The 18,627-nt window shown below is 59.5% G+C and overlaps 1 protein-coding gene across 1 annotated transcript in view; it reads left to right on the plus strand.

The window, feature by feature from the left end:
• Positions 1-18,627, plus strand: part of NTSR1 (neurotensin receptor 1) — a 45,863-nt gene that overhangs the window by 21,841 nt on the left and 5,395 nt on the right. Inside the window, exon 2 of the mRNA XM_036105386.2 lies at positions 15,945-16,146. Within this exon, the coding sequence (XP_035961279.1) occupies positions 15,945-16,146 (202 nt within the window). The remainder of the gene's footprint in view (positions 1-15,944; positions 16,147-18,627) is intronic.

An 18,627-nucleotide genomic window follows, 5' to 3' on the forward strand; every position in this document is an offset into this window, starting at 1 on the left:
AGTCTCCCCGAGGCTGTCTGCTCCACGTTGGGTGATGGAGGAGGAGTGCCTGGTGTGTCCTGGGGGAGCCCGCAGCTCGTCCTGCTCCCAGGGGCCCAGCCACGGCTGAGGTCAGGGGAGCCCTGGGTCTGTGCGAGAGCCCCTCACAGCCTCCCGTGGTTGAAGAAGAGCAGGTCAGACAGAGGCCCGAGCAGTCAGCTCCTGTTCCCTCATCCAGCTCTCCTGCCCTTCCTGGGCTCTGTCTCCCAGCCTGTCGGGATCACCGGGGGGCGGCCCCGGGGACCACACTGACCGCCGCGTGGAAGGGACCTCTGGCGGCTTTCAGGTTCTAGAACATTCTCTGGTGAGAAGCCACCAGAGGCGTCGGGAGCACGTGGCACCCCAGGCGGGCTGAGTCCTGGGAGCCTCAGAGAAGAGAACTCGCATGGGTAACACTCCATGAATATTCACGCCAGCATTGGACTTGCAAATTCCAAGTAATTTAAATGTCACAAACAGCGTGTGGATATCTTTCAGGGAGAAGATCTGTCAGAGAAAATGAGTCTTGATCACCAGTTGTAACGGGAGCGGCCTCCTCGGTCCTTGGAAGGCGGCCGGCGGGAGGCTCCTTCAGAGTCATAGCTCTGGGGGGACATCGCTAACGCTAATTGGGGGAGGGAAGCAGCCGGCTCCGGGGGAGGCGCACCCCCGCCCCTCTCTGCGGGCTGCGAGCAGAGAGGCCCTGCCGAGGCTCCCCGCGGTCCTCGGTCCCTCGCTCCGTTGCAGCGCCCCAGGTCGGGAAGCCAGGCCGCAGGGGCCACCTGGCCGAGGACGCAGGTGGGCAGCTCCAGCGGGGGGGCCACCGCCCTCGGACCGCCACTCTTGACGAGGGGAGTTCTGAACTGGCCGAGCAGACATGATTGTGGCAGACATGTCATTGACATGTTATCTCGGGAGAGCCCTGCGGCCGCCCACGCGGAATGGCTCAGGCCACTGGTGATGGTTTTCAGAGCTAACTCTGACCCTCACGGCCACCCTCTGGGCTGGGGGCTCCTCAGACTGTCCCCACGTACGGATCCAGAGACTTCCGGAGGGGACGCCATTTGTTCAGACACACAGCCGCAAGTGGCCGTGAATCAGGTCCATCTGACGTCACGTCTGTGCTTATCCCTGGCGCTCCCCAGCATCCTGTCCTCGGGGCTTAGCTCCTTGGCATAACTCTGGTTCATTTCTGAGACTGGGGAGTGATGGGGCAAGAGTGGAGGGTACCTTCCCGGGTGCACACCGTGGGGGCCTCCCAGCCCGCAAAACCTCTGGCGCACTCGGCCCTGGTCACTCACTGCTCCGTGGGGGATGCAGAGAAGGCCAGCGCTGTTCCCAGAAGGCATGGCCCCAAGCTCAGGCTGTCCTGGGCCCCTGACGTGCTTACCGTGTTTTGCGAAGGGGCTTCCTGCCCCTTTGTTCTTACAGAAGGGCTTCAGTTCCTGGCACAACTCTTTCATGGGCCATTTTAAATGTCCCGTGCACACATCCTGTTTTGGGGGTGACCTGGGGGCCAGGGGGCTGCGCTTCTCTCTCCCCATCCTCGAAATCATCTGTTGAAACTCTAACCCCCCCCCACTGGGTGATGGTATCAGGAGGTGGGGCCTCTGGGAGGTGATCAGGCCGTGGGGGTGGAGCTCCTGTGATGGGGTTAGCGCCCCTATAGGAAGAGGCCAGAGTCCCCTCGTCCCCTTTGGGCCCTGTGAGGGCACAAGCAGGGGGCCGTCCATAACCAGAGCCCTCATCTCAGACCCCAGCGTCCACAGCTGTGTTCTTTGTAAGCCACTCGGGCTGTGGCTCTTTGTCACGGGGGCCCGAGCGGACAGCCCCTCATCGCTGTCCGTTCACACAGGAAGCCCTTCAGTGGCTCGCAGGGGACAGACTCTGTCCCCACGCAGCCAACTATGGTGGGGGCAGCAACACGCACATGTCCCGTCACAAACAGCCGTGTGCCGACCAGAAGAAACGCGAGCTCTCCGTCCAGCCTGTCCCACTCCTACCTGGGTGCTCAGGCCACACTGGATCGGCTCACCCGGGCACCCAGGGGAGAGGACGAGCCCGTCTCCATCTGTGCCAGAGAGATCAGCCTGTCCCCACATGGTCCTGTCCGCACCTGGAGCTGCCAACCGTCCTGCACCCCGGCCAGCCCTGGGCAGTTAGGCAGATCACCATCACGGCGGCAGGTGGAAGAGGTGGGCGCCCGGGGCAGCGCCAGGCAGGGACAGCCAATGCCTCTGTGCTGTCCATGGAGGCGGCGCATCAGCTAGATCCCCGCTCGGCAACAAAGACCCCAGTGTTACTTGAAACGCTCCCAAGTGTAACAAACGTACCAATTGTGTCTTTGTGACAAACACCTTATTAGGAAGGAGGTAAAACTCAGCGGGAGTGGCCCCAGGATGAGATGCCGGCTCAGGGAACAGCCTCCCCACGAGGCTGGGGGGCCTCCACGGGCAGCCTCCATCCTGCATGGGGGACAGTGGCCCCCATGCCCCGTGCTTCCCAGGCAGGCACTGAGACAGCTCTGTTGGCAGGCACACAACCACTCGGAGCTGTCACCATCTGCTCTGTCCGTCCGCTCTAGCCACTCCGTCCGTCTGCTCCGTCCGTCCGCACTAGCCACTCCGTCCATCTGCTCCGTCCGTACGTTCTAGCCACTCCGTCCATCTGCTCCGTCCGTCCGCTCTAGCCACTCCGTCCGTCTGCTCCGTCCGTCCGCTCTAGCCATCTGTCCATCTGCTCCGTCCATCCGCTCTAGCCACTCTGTCCATCTGCTCCGTCCGTCCGCTCTAGCCACTCCATCCATCCGTCCACTCTAGCTGTTCCAACAGAGACTGGGGGCTTCTCGACAACAGACACATGTTGGAGCCTCCACAGCTCTGGAGGCTGAGGTCCAAGGCGAGGACACCAGTGGACCCGGTGACTGGCGAGAGCCCAACTTCCTGATTGTGATGACGGCTTCTTGCCATGTCTTCACGTGGTGGAAGGGGTACAAGAGCTCCCTGGACACCCATCCCATCGTGGGGGCTTCACCCTCGTGACCTAATCACCCCCGAAGGCCCCACCTCCTTACACCATGTCCTTGGGAGCTAGATTCCAGCATATGAATCTGGGGGACACACCCTTCAGTCTGTGGCAGGTTTGCTCCCCTCCGGGTCACGTGAGGCAAGTACACCCCTAAGGCTGGTGTCAGAGGGTGAAAGAGGAAATGCACGGGATGGACAGGGGACAGAACGCCGGGCGGGGGCCTGTGAGGCTGTGAGTGGAGCCAGGCGGCCCCAGCTGGGAGTGCGAATGGGGGGAGGGTTTGCCCAAGAACTGGGGCTCCAGCCAATTCCTGTTTTGGGTTCAGTTTTCTTGACAGGGGTCTGGTCTGCACCCAGATTTGGACCCGTGTTCAACTGCTCTCCTGACCACAGAGCCTGGTTTTCAGAGCCTGGCCCTTACCCCCTCGATCTGCAGGTGTTCGTCCCTCAACAGAAACCAGCATGATTACGAAAGCCCACGTGTTCACTGCAGGGAAAGTGTGTTCTGAAACACGTCCCTTCGGCGGCAGCCTGGTTCAGGAGGCAGGGTCTCTGCTCAGAATCTGGAGGGCAACAGGATGAAGGCGGGAGGCCGAGGCCCCCAGGCCCCTCACCATCGTGACGCATTTCCATGTTCAAGTGACTTCCCTGGTTCTGCATGAGCCGAAGCAAAACAGGAACACGTATGGGAGCTAAGCACACGCACACACACACACACACACCCAGAGACACGCACACACACACAGTCCCAGCACGTGCATGCACACACACGTGTACACACACAGAAACACTCAGATACCCGTGCACACACACACGCAAACGCACATGACAAAAGCCATGTGCATGACCAACATTTGCTGATTGTAGGGACTGAGGGAAGATCCCCCTTAGACACCAGCAAACCACAGGCCCCTTGAAGGGCCCAGGCCCACCCGTCCCCCTGCCCTGGGCTCGGCTGCCCGGGGCTCACAGGTGTTGGATTTCACACTTGAGTTTGACCCACCAGCAGAGAGCTGGCTCTCCTCTTTCAAGGTTTAATGACATGTTGCTGCTTCTTCAGGAAGTCAGAGCCGTGGATGAGCCTCTCTTCACAGGAAATAAAAACGAAGGAAAACCGTCCCCTGTCCTCCTTCGTACCTCTCCCCCGGCTCTGTGGCACCACCGGGGGGGGAGGTGACACAGCGCAGGTGCCATGAGTCATCTTCACAAAACCAGCCCCCGGATTCTGGGGTAGGACAGCGCAGTCAGCTGCGATCCCCTGCTTCCTCCCTGCCTCCTCGGGCCTCTTGTCAGCCCCTGGGGAGGGGGTGTGTTTTACTTACACTAGGGGTGTTTCTCTCCGAAGAGCAAACGTGGGGGTGGGGCAGTGCCCCAGCCAGCCCCTGCTGTGTAATGAAGCAGCCCAAGCCTGTTGGCTCCAACAGTGACGTTGCAGTGCCCCTTCGGCTGGTCTGAGCTGGGCTCACTTCCGTGGCTGCTGTCCTCTGGTGATGACTCATCCACGGGCCCGGTTGAGTCCGAGACGGCCTCACTCACCTGTCTGCAGGTTGGGCTGGCTCTGGCCTAGGCCTCGCTGTCTGGGAGACAAATCAGGGTTTCCTCACGTTGTGGTAGCCGCATTCTGGGGGAGTGAGAGCAGGAAACGTGAGGCCTGGCTCAGAAGGTCAGAACCAGGTCAGAGCCAGGCCAGCAAGGGCGTGGGCCATGGACTCCGTGTCTTAGTGGGAGGAGGGGCCGGCCACATTGCAAAAGGTGGGTGTCCAGGGTGCGGGAAGCCGTCAGCGGTCTCGGAGGACCCTCCTCCCTGGGCCACCGGCTGACAAGCTCGTGGCACAGTCTTGTTAGTGGAGGGACCCGTGACAGTTGCATCATGGCCTGGGATGTCTAGGGGAGCGCCTGGCCCCAAGAGGACACCGCAAGGCCGGGGCTGCCTGTGACAATTAAGAAGGCTGGCTCTCAGGACCCCGGGAAGTCCCAAGGATGGCAAAGATGCGGGTGGGCAAGCGTGCCACCTCGGGGCGTGTGGGGGCCGGTGGCAGCCGGTCTGGGGACAGAGCAGGCACAGAGGGCCTGACCCTGGGGCTTGTGCAGAAACAGTCACGTTGATCAGATGTCTCGCAGCCCAGAGGGTGGCCTCGAAGTCATTTTTCCAGTTGTAGGAACGCTCTGTCCCCACTGAGTCCCCGCAGAGCTGTGGGTTTTCCCCTGTAGCTTCTGTGTCGGTGAGACTCTGTCTCCCTGTGGCTGAATTCGCTGGGAGAGCCACAAACTGGCCGCAGGAAGCTGAGACCTCTGGCGCCGACCGCCTCAGCACCTGCGAGTGTGCTCTGCCCCCTGGCATGGCCGGCACGGGGAGCCGGTGCACCGGGAGACCAAGGCCGAAGCCGCCAGAGAAAACTCATCTCACCGGGATCGCTAGGGGCCCAGATCGACAGGGCAGCAGCAGATCGCCCCGAAGGAGCCTGGGTAAAAGCCCCCAGACCGCCGCACACCGGGAACGGACCTCCCGGAGGCCGCGGTTTGCACCTGCGTCCATAGCAGGAGGTTTGTCAGCAACGGCGGGAGCAGGACAGGATCCCCTGCGGCCGCAGCCTGTCGGGGCGCCCAGCGCACGTCGCAGCGGCAAATGGAGGCAGTGAGTTTGCGCCCTCTGCCCACCTCTGCCCACATCCTCCCGCTTGTCCAGGCTCGGCTGGGAGGGCAGCTGCGGTTTTCTCTGACTCCTGCTTCGGCAGAACAAATCCTATTTCACGAACGCCTCGTATGGGAGTCACTGCGGCGGACGGACGCTGACAGCCTGCAGACGGCTCCGGGGGCAAGGCCTCCGGGAAGACCGGCTTGTCCGATGCCAGGGAAAGCCTCTCTGCTGAGGTATTCGCACAGAAAGAGACTCACCTTGGGTTGGAGGAGGCCATGAGGGAGGACCTCTAACCTGGGAGGGCATTAGAGTGAAGACGCCCGCACGGGGGTTGTTAAAGCAGGAGGAGACCCGCCGCCGCGGTGCAGCCAGCGTCCTGTATGGCCTAAGAGGCCGAGTCTCCCCGGGGTCCCCTCTTGGCCTCACGCTGACTGCCTCCTCCCTGCCATACCCCCACAGCCACCCATCCCTGGGTCCTGCCGCAGCCCCTCGGTTTCTCCCAGCCGTCCACTGCGTCCATCCCCGTGGACACCACCCTAACACAGGCCGCCATAGCCGCTCTCCGGGCCCGGGAGAGCTTGCCCCCGGGCTCCACCCACCTTCTTCATCCCCTCCTCTTGCTTCCACGATGGCCTTCCGTGATGTGACCCCCGCCCAGCCCCTGCGGGCTCCTGAGGCCCCCCTCCTTTCTCCCGCCCATTCGTGCCCCTCATCTCTCAGGACCCTGCATAAAGATTCCTCCTCCAGAAAACGGCCCTTGTCCCCACCAGACTGCCTCATGCTCACCGCTGAGTCCCGTGTGTTCACCTGTCCTCCACACCCACCTCCGTCTGTGCAGAGTGCCCTGCATACAGCAGGTGCTCAATAAATGCTCGTGGCGGGCAGACAAGGTGCATTCAGAGGACGGAGGCTGGGCTGGTGAACCCAGGAGGGTGTGCGTAGACACGAGGGAGGGGCAGCCCTGGGTGCGGAGACATTCCAAGAGGAGACTCCAGGGCAGGCTGCTCCAGCCTGTGGCTCACGAGCCGGGAGGAAGCCGCTGTCCTGGGCCTGTGTCCAGCTGACAGCCTGAGCACAGGGCGGCCCCACCCACAGCTGGTCCCCTTACACAGCCTCAGCTGCCGCTGCAAGAGAAAGAAGGCTGCTGGCCCACGAGTGGGATACCGGCAAGGTCTCGGCAAACCCTCCCGCCGCGTGTCTCGGCTCTCGGGACAGTGAGGCTTCCCTGGAGCCAATCAGCCCCTGTGGCTCTCGTGGGCTCAGAGCGCCAACCCTGCCAGGCGTCCACGGCCCAGGGCGGCGGGGTCCTTCCTGCAAGCCGCCTTTCTGTCCATGGGAGCTGGAAGCCACAGACCACGTTTGCCCTGGTCCTCGAGCCATGCCCAGCCTGGACCATCCCCATTCCTGGGACCAGCCCACCCCCTTCTTTACAGACAAGAAACAGGCCCAGCCTGAGGATGGCCCGGCCCAAATCCTGGCTGCCTTGCTCTTCAGTATGTACAGCGGCCCTCTCTGGCACGGAGGACGGCACGTCCACCAGGCCTATTTACTGTTTCAGAGTCCGTGGCTGAAAGGAGGGAAGTGGAGTAGGACCCCGTTGGTCACGTGGCCATGTTCTCTCAGGCACGGAAGGAAGAATGGTCGTTGGGGGGCCTGCTTTGGGATAACTGGGCGGCGGCATTCCTGCTTACTTAGCTAAGACCTACAGCCAGGCACTCACTGAGTGGGGCTGGGGGGGACCCCGCCACCATTTCTGAGGTCACAGCCGTCCCGGGTGGAGGCCCCAGAGGACCCCTGGCTGAGGGAGCGTGAAGTATCGCTGCTGGGAGGGAAGCCAGAGCACGGGGGCCCCTGCCAGGCCCAGAAGCTGGTCAGCTTGGGGAGAAACCAGAACCACACGCAGCCCTAGTTGGGCTTGGGGGTGTGGGTGGCCGCTCCCAGCCCTCCTCCCTCACACCGGCCACCCCACTCTGGGTCCGCCATAATCAGATTCACCTAAAGCAGGGACAGAGCACTAATTCTATTGAAAGGAGCAGAGACGCTGGGCACATACCAGATGTCCACGGGAGCACAGTGGCCAACTCTGCTGGGGGACGGTAATTCGAAATTGGGAAGGAACAGGATATTTGCGGAACTGCCCACACAATTATGTGTCAGAAAACACTGAAGGTTGTGGGGTGCAGGTTCATCTGCCGGCGGTGCCGGGAGCACGGAGAGCAGGGCGGGGGGGGGACGGCTCTCCTGACCACATTGCTGAGGTGCTGTCGATGCCTGTTCCAGCTCGGGCTCGAACTCTCCGCCCTACAGCACGTGAGCTCCCCGTGTCTCCGAACCCCACGCCAGGCACAGCTGAGGGGCCTGCTGAACTCCCCGGAAACCCTCCCGCTGGCATCTGTGCGTGGCCCCCCCACCCCGCCCGGGGTCTCGATCGAGACCAGGTCCCCACGTTTTCCTGGCGTGGAGCAGAACTTTGATGCTTCGATCTCTGTCAAAGGCACATGCAAAGTCTCCAGAATGCTCTGTGTGGAGTTGGCACCACGTGTAATCCCTCAGAGTCGAATTAATGCCCTACACATTAGAAAAACGCACACAAAAGGCGTAGCAAACCTGGTCAAATTCAGCTCCTATTTTAATTCTTACAAACTGGGAGCCATCCTGCAAGAAAACAGTCGCCGTCATGGTGTGAGGTGCAGATAGAGACGAGAGCCGGGCACACCCCTCGTGGACCATGGTCTCCGTGTGTTAGGTGACCACTAAGGCACCTTCCTGCCCACATTCTGTCAGCCACAAAAGCGGGGGCCGTGCTGCCGGGTCAGACGGCCCCGCACCTGCTCACGGCTCACTACTCTGCCGCCTGTCCTTGTCAAGGATTTTTAAAACCCGTGTGTTGCTACTTAGCAGATGTCCCACTGATTTGAACATCCTCATGGGCTTTTTAGCCAACAGATATTTGAAAACATGGCAAACAGGCCTTCAGCCCACAGCCCTGACAGCTTGCTGCACCACAGATGGCCTCCGTGTGGTTTCGAGAGGGGCTGGCACGACCGAGAGGCTGCTCCCCACCCCAGCTGCCGTGAGGCTAATGAGTCCCCCACCTCTGAGCCAAGGCCAGGCCCCCGGTGCCCCTCCTGTGTGCTGCCCGGGGAGGGGCCGTCCTGCTCCTCCTGGAGGATGCCTCCCCGTCCCCAGGAAGGGACGGGCAAATTGGGAAGGCTATTTCCCTAATCCGATTGAGGGTCTCCCAGCAGCCCAGCTGGTGCCAGCAGGGCAGCACAGCCAGGAGCAGACAGGATGTGGCTCTGGGGGGGGGGGGGTCTGGTTCTCCAGGTTCACTCTCAGACTGCAGGAGCAGCGGGAGGGGTGGGGGGAGCGCCTCCCACACAGGTTACAGGTGCTCACCTGCCCCTCATCAGGCCAGGAAGGGTCTAGAGATGGGGTGGAGTGTTCCTGATGGCGCCTACTCCTAGCTGGCTTGGGGTGCCCCCAGGGCCCCCACCCCAGCCAGCCAAGGTCCACCCACCGCAGCCCCTCACCCCTGGTCTCCCCCCCAGGTCTACCCCACCCCAGGTCCCCAGTGCAGCCACCGGCTTTGGTGGCTCTGACCATGGTGCTGAACCCCCAGCTTCCTAGGCTGGATCATTCCCTCCCTGTGAGTCCCCAGTAACTCTGGTCCAACTTCTCCCAGAAGATCCAAGCCCTAGAGGAGCATGGGGACCACGGTGGAGCAGAAGATAGATCAAAGAAAGGAGAGAGAAATGGACAGAGGTTCAGCCCTGAGAGATCACCAAGGAGTCATGAGCTTTGGAGTAACAGTCGTTCTCAGAAATTCACAGTCACCCAAAAACAGTGTCCTCTCTGGGCAGTTGAGGGCAGGGCATGTGTCCAGCAAAGCTTCACTGATGAGGATGAGGTCCCCGTACCCCAGTCTGGCTCTTGCCCTTACCCAGGGGATGCATGTTCCTTTCATCTGCTCACTGCCTATAAAACGGCCCCGTGATGTGGGAGGTGAGCACTCCAGCTGTGGGTCAGACTGGGTCTGGGCTCATAGCTGGATCTGGGTTGCTTCTTCTGTAGACTGAGAATACCAATAGCTTCTACCTTCTTAATTCGATGTGCGTATTTGATGAAGTCCCTGCAGAGCACTGAGCCTGCTGTCTGGCTCGTGACAAGCATTCCATTCATGCTTAGGTAAAGTTTGTATCAGCTAGAAAGGGGAAGTTAGAGGGGCTCAAAATGTCCTTTTTATATTGAGCCAGCGTCTGCTTATTAGAGCTAGCAGTGGTGGGATGGATGGTGTTGGGTCGAGATCTATAGCCTGAAGCAGGCACCTGACCCGTGGAGTCCCCCTCCCTGTGGTGGCCTTTGAGACACTAAACATGACTCGCATGGCCTCTCCAGGTCACACACCCCATCTTCTCCCCTGGTCTTCCACCCGTTGGCTCAAAAATGTCAGCAGTTCCTCCCCAGAAGCTCAGGCCTGTGGCCAGCACTGACCCACAGAGCGGTGTGCAGCTCAGCGCTGGTCTGTCCTGTTTTCCAGATGCATGCCCACGGGTAGGTGTCCCTGCTGGGTGGCAGATCTTTTGAATTCTGGATCCCAGCAGCGTCTGGAGTGTCAAGGTGCTTGTTAGATGAGGAATGGGAAATTCTGGGCGGTGTCACCTTGAGAGACCCTTTTCTTATCTCTGGCCCACCCCGAAATGAGGACATAGCCACTGAGATCTGGTCCCTTATGCCTCCGGCCCTTCCCAGTCCTGGAGGAGCACATGTGATTTTCATGTGACCATGGGGGCAAGGACCACTGGCCCCTGTCACGGGATGTAGAAGCAAACCACATGTCCCATGTATTCCATTCCTGTGCCCTCAGTTCAGGAGGGGACAGGGGCCTCCCAGCCTCCCAGCCCTCCCCCACGAGGCAGCCCGTGTTGGCCTTTGTTGGTGTTCCCTCCTGGGAATGGTCTCCTTACCTCACCCTAGCGCCTCTGTGCTTGCTTTCTTCACCCAACCAGTACCCTGGCACGCCCGGTTGGACTCATTCCTGAGCCAACAGAGTGGCTCATGGTGTGGATGCGCCATGGCTTCCAGCCAGCCTGAAGGGTGGGCCCTGTGCTGTTCCTGGGTTTTCGCTCGTCAAGCAAGGCTGCTCTGAGGGATGGTGACACACCAGGACTCTGGAATGACTTACCTCACTGCTCCTGCTTTGCAGCGACTGACGAGGGCGGAGCGTGGTGGGTCTTTGCTCTTTTGCCATACTTGCTGGGTCTGAGGAGGGTTCTGTTCCACCTGAAGTCTAACCTGGGTCACCCGTGAGCCTGGGCCTAGCTGGGGCTGCTCGTCTGCCCAGCCAGCCAAGGAGGTCCCCGCAGTCTCTGACTTGGGGAGTTTGGACAAGAAGCCGAACCCAGCTGTGCATTGTGCCTTCCCACACACCGCAGGCTGGGTGTTGAGCCTGGAAGCAGTGTGAGCCCAGGGCCCGTCTCTTTATTTAACACACGGGATGAAGTAGAGAGAAATGGGCTGCCATACAAAACAAAAGGTTGTTCTTCAGGGGAAGTGAGCAAGTGGGAGTAGGCCTTTGGAAGGTGGAAGGAGAGGGGTCTCAGTGGAGGACCCCCTCGCTGACCGAGGGCCCGGGGCCGGGCTAGGCTTGCTGCACCCACCGTGGTGCCCCTCACCTGCTTGCCAGCCTGCAATGTGCATCGCCCAGGACTGGGGGTCAGCCCTCCCTTCCCGGCAGACCTGCTGGCCCTAAATGCACACCTTCTCTTTATTGCTTCACGGTTGCACTCCATCCCCCTGATGAGGTGCCCACTGCTGGAGTCAGAGACCGGCCCCGAGTCCTCAGACAGGACCGGCCATGCTGGTGCCTCAGCGCATCCTGGCACAGTCCCCACGCTGAAGCCCCCCCACCTGGCTTCCTCGGCTCTCCCAGTAACATCCTGGGCACCCCTGAGGACGGACCAAGCTTGCAGCACTCAGCTGAGCATCTGTACTCTCCCCCTTTCCGAAATGAGAAAGCTGAGTCTGAGGGGCCATTCTGGAACTGCCCAAAGGCACAGCTCACAGCCAGTGGACAGCCAGGTCTGTCTGAGGCCAAGGTGCACACCCCCCCACCCCATACCCAACCCCCCCAGGCGCCCTTGCTTCCTGGACCCCTGCCCGCCTCAGGAGTTTCCCACTCTGGCCTGGGCTGTGGAGCCCAGAGGCAGGGGAGGGAAGGAAGGAGGCGGGGCGGCACCCAAACTCATGGCCTGGCGCTCGGAAGACCTGTCCGCCCCCAAGCAGGCTGCCTGCTGTGGTCAGAGCTCGCCCAGCGGTCAGTCAGGGCCACGGGGATGGAGGACAGGCACTGGGATGGGGGGGCCTCTGGAGGCTCCAGCTCTGGAATCCGCTTCCTGCAGGGCTGTCTGGGTCCACCCCGAAGCCGCTCAGTCTGAAGGGAGAGTGAGGCAGAGGGGCCGGGGCCGGGTCACGGGGATGTCTGGAGACGAGGTAGGACAGGAATTTCTCCCAGGGCTGAGAAAATTGACTTTTTTCCATCATTGATTTTTTTATGGCAAAACTTCATAGCAGCGCCTGAACGACTTTATTTCTCAAACTCCAACAGTTTAATATACGTGATGAAAAGTAAGATTTCCACGATTCTTCTAGTAGTTTTCTGGCCTTAATTTCTAGATTTTAATCTTTGCTCCATCGGATTTTTTTGGTGTGGGATCTCTGTGAGTTCAGGTACAAGTTTCGGGAACCAATTCAGGTTATCTTAAGGGGAACAAAGAAACCTTTATTTTGCTCAAGAAAAACTGGAAGTCTGGGAGCAGTGGCTGCAAACGGCTGGATCCAGGAGCTCGAGCGACGCCATGGGTGCCCTCCTCCCACTCGGGCTTCATCCTGGGCAGGTCTCCCCGCAAGGTGGGAAAATGCGACCAAAGGTTACAAAGGCATCTTCCCTCACCCCTGCGGGCTCAGCAGGACAAAAAGGTCGTGTCTTTTTCCTGAATAAGAGGCCTGCTGGAGGGTGGGCCGCTGGGTAGAGGGTGGGCAGTTTCAGGGAAGCAGAGGGGAGGTCCCGGGAAGGGCGCAGAGGCCACAGGCCCTAGCTTTGCAGGCGGTCACCCACCTTCTCCCTCTTGCTTAGATGCTGCACTTTGCCTCCTTGGGCGCCATTTCTGGCCTCTCTCTGCGCCACCCATCTCTCTGTCCATCCATCTATCTGTGCCAAACCGTTCTCAGAGTCTCTGTTTCGTGTGTCGGGTCGTTGGTAAATGGGTTTGGTAAGTCGATGCCTCCCCGTCTGGTACTGACCCATCGCTCTTCCTTTCCAGAACTTTCCTGGCTGTTCTTACATTATTTGTTTCAATTTGAATTTTAGAATCAGCCTGTCTGTTCCCAGGTCTTACGTGTTATTGGGACAAATGCGTAGACCGGGCACGGCGCCCACGTCTGCACCTGTCTGTCTGGGGAGGCCCTGGCGTCCCGCCCCCGAGCCTTCCTGCCCTCCTGTGGTGACATCCGCAGCATTCCCAGAGGTTGTGCACGAGGCTCATGGGACGTGGTCCTGTTTGCTCGTTGTGAGAGGGCGGGCTGCTCCCCTGTTCCCAGAAGTAGGGGGTAGAGTGCAGGAAGGAGCCCCCATCCATGCCGTGAGCTCCGGCAAGAGAAGGCAAGACCTAAGCGTCGGGTGTGTCCCTGGGGCCTCCACAATCCAGATTCAGTCTCGGTCTCCAGGCTGGAGGGGTGGGGGCCGCGGAGGAAAGGGCATCCACCCTCTGGCAGCCGGTGCTGGCCCAAGCCTGCGATCAGGGCAGGCCCGCCCGGGTGAGGCCGCTCCTCACTCCGGACTTCAGCAGCAAGGGCCTAGCCCTCCTCCAGCGGGGGGGCCACTGGGGCCTCCGACCGGACCCCGTAGGCCATGAGCTGGGCCCCGGCCCACTGCTTACAGCCCCCACCTGGCCCTCCGAGGGGGCAGTTTCAACTGCCTGTGCTCAGCGAGGTGTGGTGTCTTGAATGTTTTGACATTTGAAATCTGTGTTGGATACATTTGTTCTGTTTAAATTGTACCGGGTTGAGGTGACTCGCAGGGAATTGTTTGTCTCCTGGGCCCAGACCCAGCGTCCTGCTGCACCCCTGCCCAGCCTCCAGCCCAGCAACAGCCTCAGAAACCCTCCCGGAGCGGCCTCTCTGCCCTGTTAGCCCCTCCCCCGTCCTGCGGAAGGTGCGCTCCAAACAGCAAGTGAAACCAAGGGACGTGGGAAGGGGCCCCAGCGGGAACCTGCCTCCCAAGCTCGGCAGACACAGGAGTGAAGGATGCCTGGCGGGGGCGCTGGCGGGAACCCCTGTAGGCAGGCAGTGAGTGATGGGCACCCAGGGCCAGCGGGTGTGGAAAGGCCCCTTCCCGAGGGCCTGGGTGGCCTTTCTCTGGCCTGTGCATCCTCCCGTTTAGCAGAGCCTTGTTCAGGTGGAACTGAAGATAATCCTTAGGCCACCGCCTCCTGGAAGGCCTCGTGATCTCCCAGGTGGGGCCTGGAGCACTGTGGAGGTGGGCAGGACCTCTGGAGGCCTCAGCTGGAGGCCTCAGCGCCCTCAAGGGAGCAGGCATGTGAGTCTGCCCTGTTCTGCACAGACGCCCGACCGCCAAGGGGGCCGCAGAGCAAACCTGCCCGCAACTTGGTGGCTGCTGGGCGTCGCGGGCCTCTGCCTGTGTGAGCAGGACGGAGGTGCGGTCGTCCTCACCCTGCAGAGACCATCTCTGTCATACGATTGAGGACCCTCAGGCTGCAGGTGAACCAGGTCAGGAGGTGGCAGGAGGGGCCGCCTGGAGCCCAGGGAGCCCCAGGTGCAGACCCGTGGAACTTTCTAGGGAAATCGCAGCCACCAGGCCGGAGCCCGTGCAGGCAGCCTCTCCAAGTGCAAACAAAAACCTCTGTGAACCTGAAGTTCAAAATGAGCATGTGGAGCAGCTTAGCAGGTGCAGGGACGGGCCCCGCTGCCTCCTGGCATGGCCGAGGCCACGCTGCCCCTGCCAGGGAGCAAGGGGCGCCAGACAGCGGAACGCTCAGGAAGAATAAACAGCCACTCGACGCTGTTAGTCCACTGCCCCAGGAGGTGATGCCAGTTTTTGTTGTTGTTGTTGTTGTTTTGTTTTGTTTGAAGATTTTATTTATTTATTTGACAGAGAGAGACACAGCGAGAGAGGGAACACAAGCAGGGGGAGTGGGAGAGGGAGAAGCAGGCTTCCCGCGGAGCAGGGAGCCCAATGCGGGGCTCAATCCCAGGACCCTGGGATCATGACCTGAGCCGAAGACAGACGCTTATTGACTAAGCCACCCAGGCACCCCCCCCCTTTTTTTTTTTTTTTAAAGATTTTATTTATTTATTTGAGAGAGAGAATGAGAGACAGAGAGCACGAGAGGGAAGAGGGCAGAGGGAGAAGCAGACCCCCTGCTGAGCAGGGAGCCCGATGTGGGACTCGATCCCAGGACTCCAGGATCATGACCCGAGCCGAAGGCAGTTGCTTAACCAACTGAGCCACCCAGGCGCCCCACCCCCCCTTTTTTTTTTTAAAGATTTTATTCAGTGATGCCAGTTTTAGGACCGCCCCCGGGGGAGTCCTGTTCCCCATCGGCCATCACAACCACCCCTGCAGAGGGGCTGCAGGGATTGTTCTCAGCCTCGGGTCCTGGCAGGGCCCAGTCAAGTGTAGTCCAGCCCCTTGGCCTGTCTGAGGCCCAGTTTCCCCAGATGCAAATGACGTCAAAGTTAGAGGTGCTCGTAAGAAGCTGTTTTCAATGAGCTGAGAGGCAATGGGGTGGGCAGGAGGAGGGGTCTTACATGTTTGTCCAAACATGAACTGTCCATATACATGAGGGATGCTGGGCTTGGCCATCCTAGAGGAGAGCCTGGGGCTCGGGGACTGCAACCATGACACATCATGTCCAGACCTGGGAACACAGAGCCCCAGCCCTTCACCGCAGCTAGGACACACCAGAGTGTAGTCCACACCGTCCGTGGGGCACGCCAGAGTGTAGTCCACACTGTAGGCTGGACCCTGTGCAAAGGGGCTCACTGAGGTGGCAGAGAGTCTGTGAACCACTTCTGAGCCAGGGGTGGGTGGGAAGCAGGCAGAAAGTGGAGTGTGCATCTGCCAGTCTGCCCCAAAAGACCAAGCACCTTCCATACTCCATGTCCCGGCTTGGTGGGGCAGGCAGCAGGGTGATGTCCCCTACACACCAGCCTGACAGCTGTCCTTCTCTGTCTCTCTGCAGATTAATACCTTCATGTCCTTTTTGTTCCCCATGGTGGTCATCTCCATCCTGAACACCATCATCGCCAACAAACTGACCATCATGGTCCGCCAGGCAGCTGAGCAGGGCCAGGTGTGCACGGTTGGGGACCAGCACAGCTCATTCAGCATGTCCATCGAGCCTGGCAGGGTCCAAGCCCTGCGGCATGGCGTCCGGGTCTTACGTACGTACCTCTGGGCCCTCCGGGGTGGGTAGCAGCCAGAGGCCAGCATAGCGGCAAGCCTCACACCACCAAAAAGGGCAAAGTTTAAGACCCAGGAAATGGAGTAGTCCCAGCAGAGACTCAGAAGTCTGGCTCCACCCAGGGATCAATGTTCTTTACTCCACCCACTCATCTACCTATTCACCCACCCAACCATCCTTCCATCCATCCATCCACCCATCCACTCATCCATCCATCCATCCACCCATTGACCCATCCACTCATCCACCCACCCATCCACCCACTCACCCATCCATCCATCCCATCCACCCACCCATCCACCCACCCATCCATCCATCCATCCATCCATCCATCCATCCCATCCATCCATCCACCCATCTAATCACTTATCTATCCATCCTTCCTTCCATCCATCCATCCATCCACCCACTGACCCATCCACTCATCCACCCACCCATCCACCCACTTACCCTTCCATCCATCCCATCCACCCATCCACCCACCCATCCATCCATCCACCCACCCATCCATCCATCCATCCATCCATCTATCCCATCCATCCATCCACCCATCTAATCACTTATCTATCCATCTTTCCATCCATCCATCCATCCACCCATCCACCCATTGACTCATCCACCCATCCATCCTTCCATCCATCCACTCATCCACCTACCTATCTATTCTTCCATCCATCTATCCATTCTTCCATCCATCTATCCACAATCCATCCATCCTTCCATCCATCCATCCATCCATCCACCCATCCACTCATCCATCCACCCATCCACTCACCCATCCACCCATCCATCTACCCATCCACCCATCCATCCATCCCATCCATCCATCCACCCATCCACCCATCTATCCACTCATCCATCCTTCTTTCCATCCATCCATCCATCCATCCTACGACTCATCCATTCACTGATTCAACAAGTCTCCTGAGCATGGACTCTGGGTCAGGCAGCTTCCTCACACAGACATGGAGCAGCAGAGGTGGGCGTTACCATGTGTGCCAGGCAGTCAGGGACCTGGAGAGGCCTGAAGTGCAGCCCCTCTGCACTGTGACCCACATTCTAATAGGGAATCCTGAAGACCAACCCTTACAAAGATCCCAAGCCAGCCCCCACTGCAGGAGGGCTCAGGGTGGAGCTTGTGCTCATGTGGGTTGTGGTGCTCCATGTGTGGGTTCCTGGGCCTGGCCTGTGCCCAGAGATGGCATCCTTGAGGAGCCATCCAGAGGATGCTCTTTCTCAAAACACCCTGCCCCCTGCTGCTGAAGGCAGTCCCGCCTGACCCAGCCCCCTCCCCAACCGCGACCACCTACCTTGTGCCTCCCAGCAGCCCTCCCAGTTGCTGTCACCCTCACCCCAGCAGACAGGCCTCTGGGCCTCTGCCCCAGGCCACCTGTCCCTCAGCGGCCATTGTTTCTTGGAAGAAAGAGGTCCAGAGCAGCACTATCCAATAAGAATATGACACAGGTGCCACACATAATGTTAAATGGTCTAGTAACCACGTTTTTGTTTTTTTTTTTTAAGATTTTTATTTATTTATTTGACATAGAGAGACAGTGAGAGAGGGAACACAAGCAGGGGGAGTGGGAGAGGAGAAGCAGGCTTCCCGCAGAGCAGAGAGCCCGATGTGGGGCTCGATCCCAGGACCCTGGGATCAAGACCTGAGCCGAAGGCAGACGCCTAATGACTGAGCCACCCAGGTGCCCCTAGTAACCACATTTTTAAAAGTAAAAAGAAATAGATAAAATTCATTTAAATAATTAATTTAGCCTAATATTTCCAAAGTCTTGCCATTTCAGCATTAATCATTATAATAGTATTGCTAAGAGCGTTCCTCGGGCCACAGTAGCCTCGTGGCCGGTGGCCAGCAGGCTGTGTTCAGGGGTCAGGGTCACAGCCTTTGCTTCTGCTGTGTCAGGGACAGGCTTCCTGGAACATCCCCGTGCCACCAACCCACCTCCTACTGCAGCCAGCAGGAAGCCCTCCCATCATGGGGCCTCCCGCAGGCTGGGTCTCCTGGGCCTGTGGAGTCAGGGCAGCTGCCAAGGGGCCAGGGCCCCAAAACCAAGCTCCTCCTGCAGGTTCGCCCCATGTCCCAAGATGAGGATGCACCATCTCAGGGACAAGCTTCTCTCTGCACCAGGACCGCCCAGCCAGCCCCAGGTTTTCCCAAGTGGTTGGCTTTTTTATTGCTTTCTTTTTCACTGTGGTGAAATGTACTTAGCATACAATTTATGATCTTGACCATTTTTAAGTGTCCATTCAGTGGTATTACGCACATTCATACCATCAGTCTCCAGAACCTTTTCATCTTACACAACTGAAACTCTGTCCCCATGAAACACTAACTCCCGACCCACTCTTCCCCAGCACCTGACAACCACCCCTTCCTCGCTGTCTCTATGGGCTATTCTAGGGGCCTCAGGCAAGTGGGATCATCTTTTTGTGCCTGGCTTATGTCTCT

The sequence above is a fragment of the Halichoerus grypus genome, chromosome 10, assembly GCF_964656455.1.
Source record: "Halichoerus grypus chromosome 10, mHalGry1.hap1.1, whole genome shotgun sequence".
NCBI lineage: Eukaryota > Metazoa > Chordata > Mammalia > Carnivora > Phocidae > Halichoerus > Halichoerus grypus.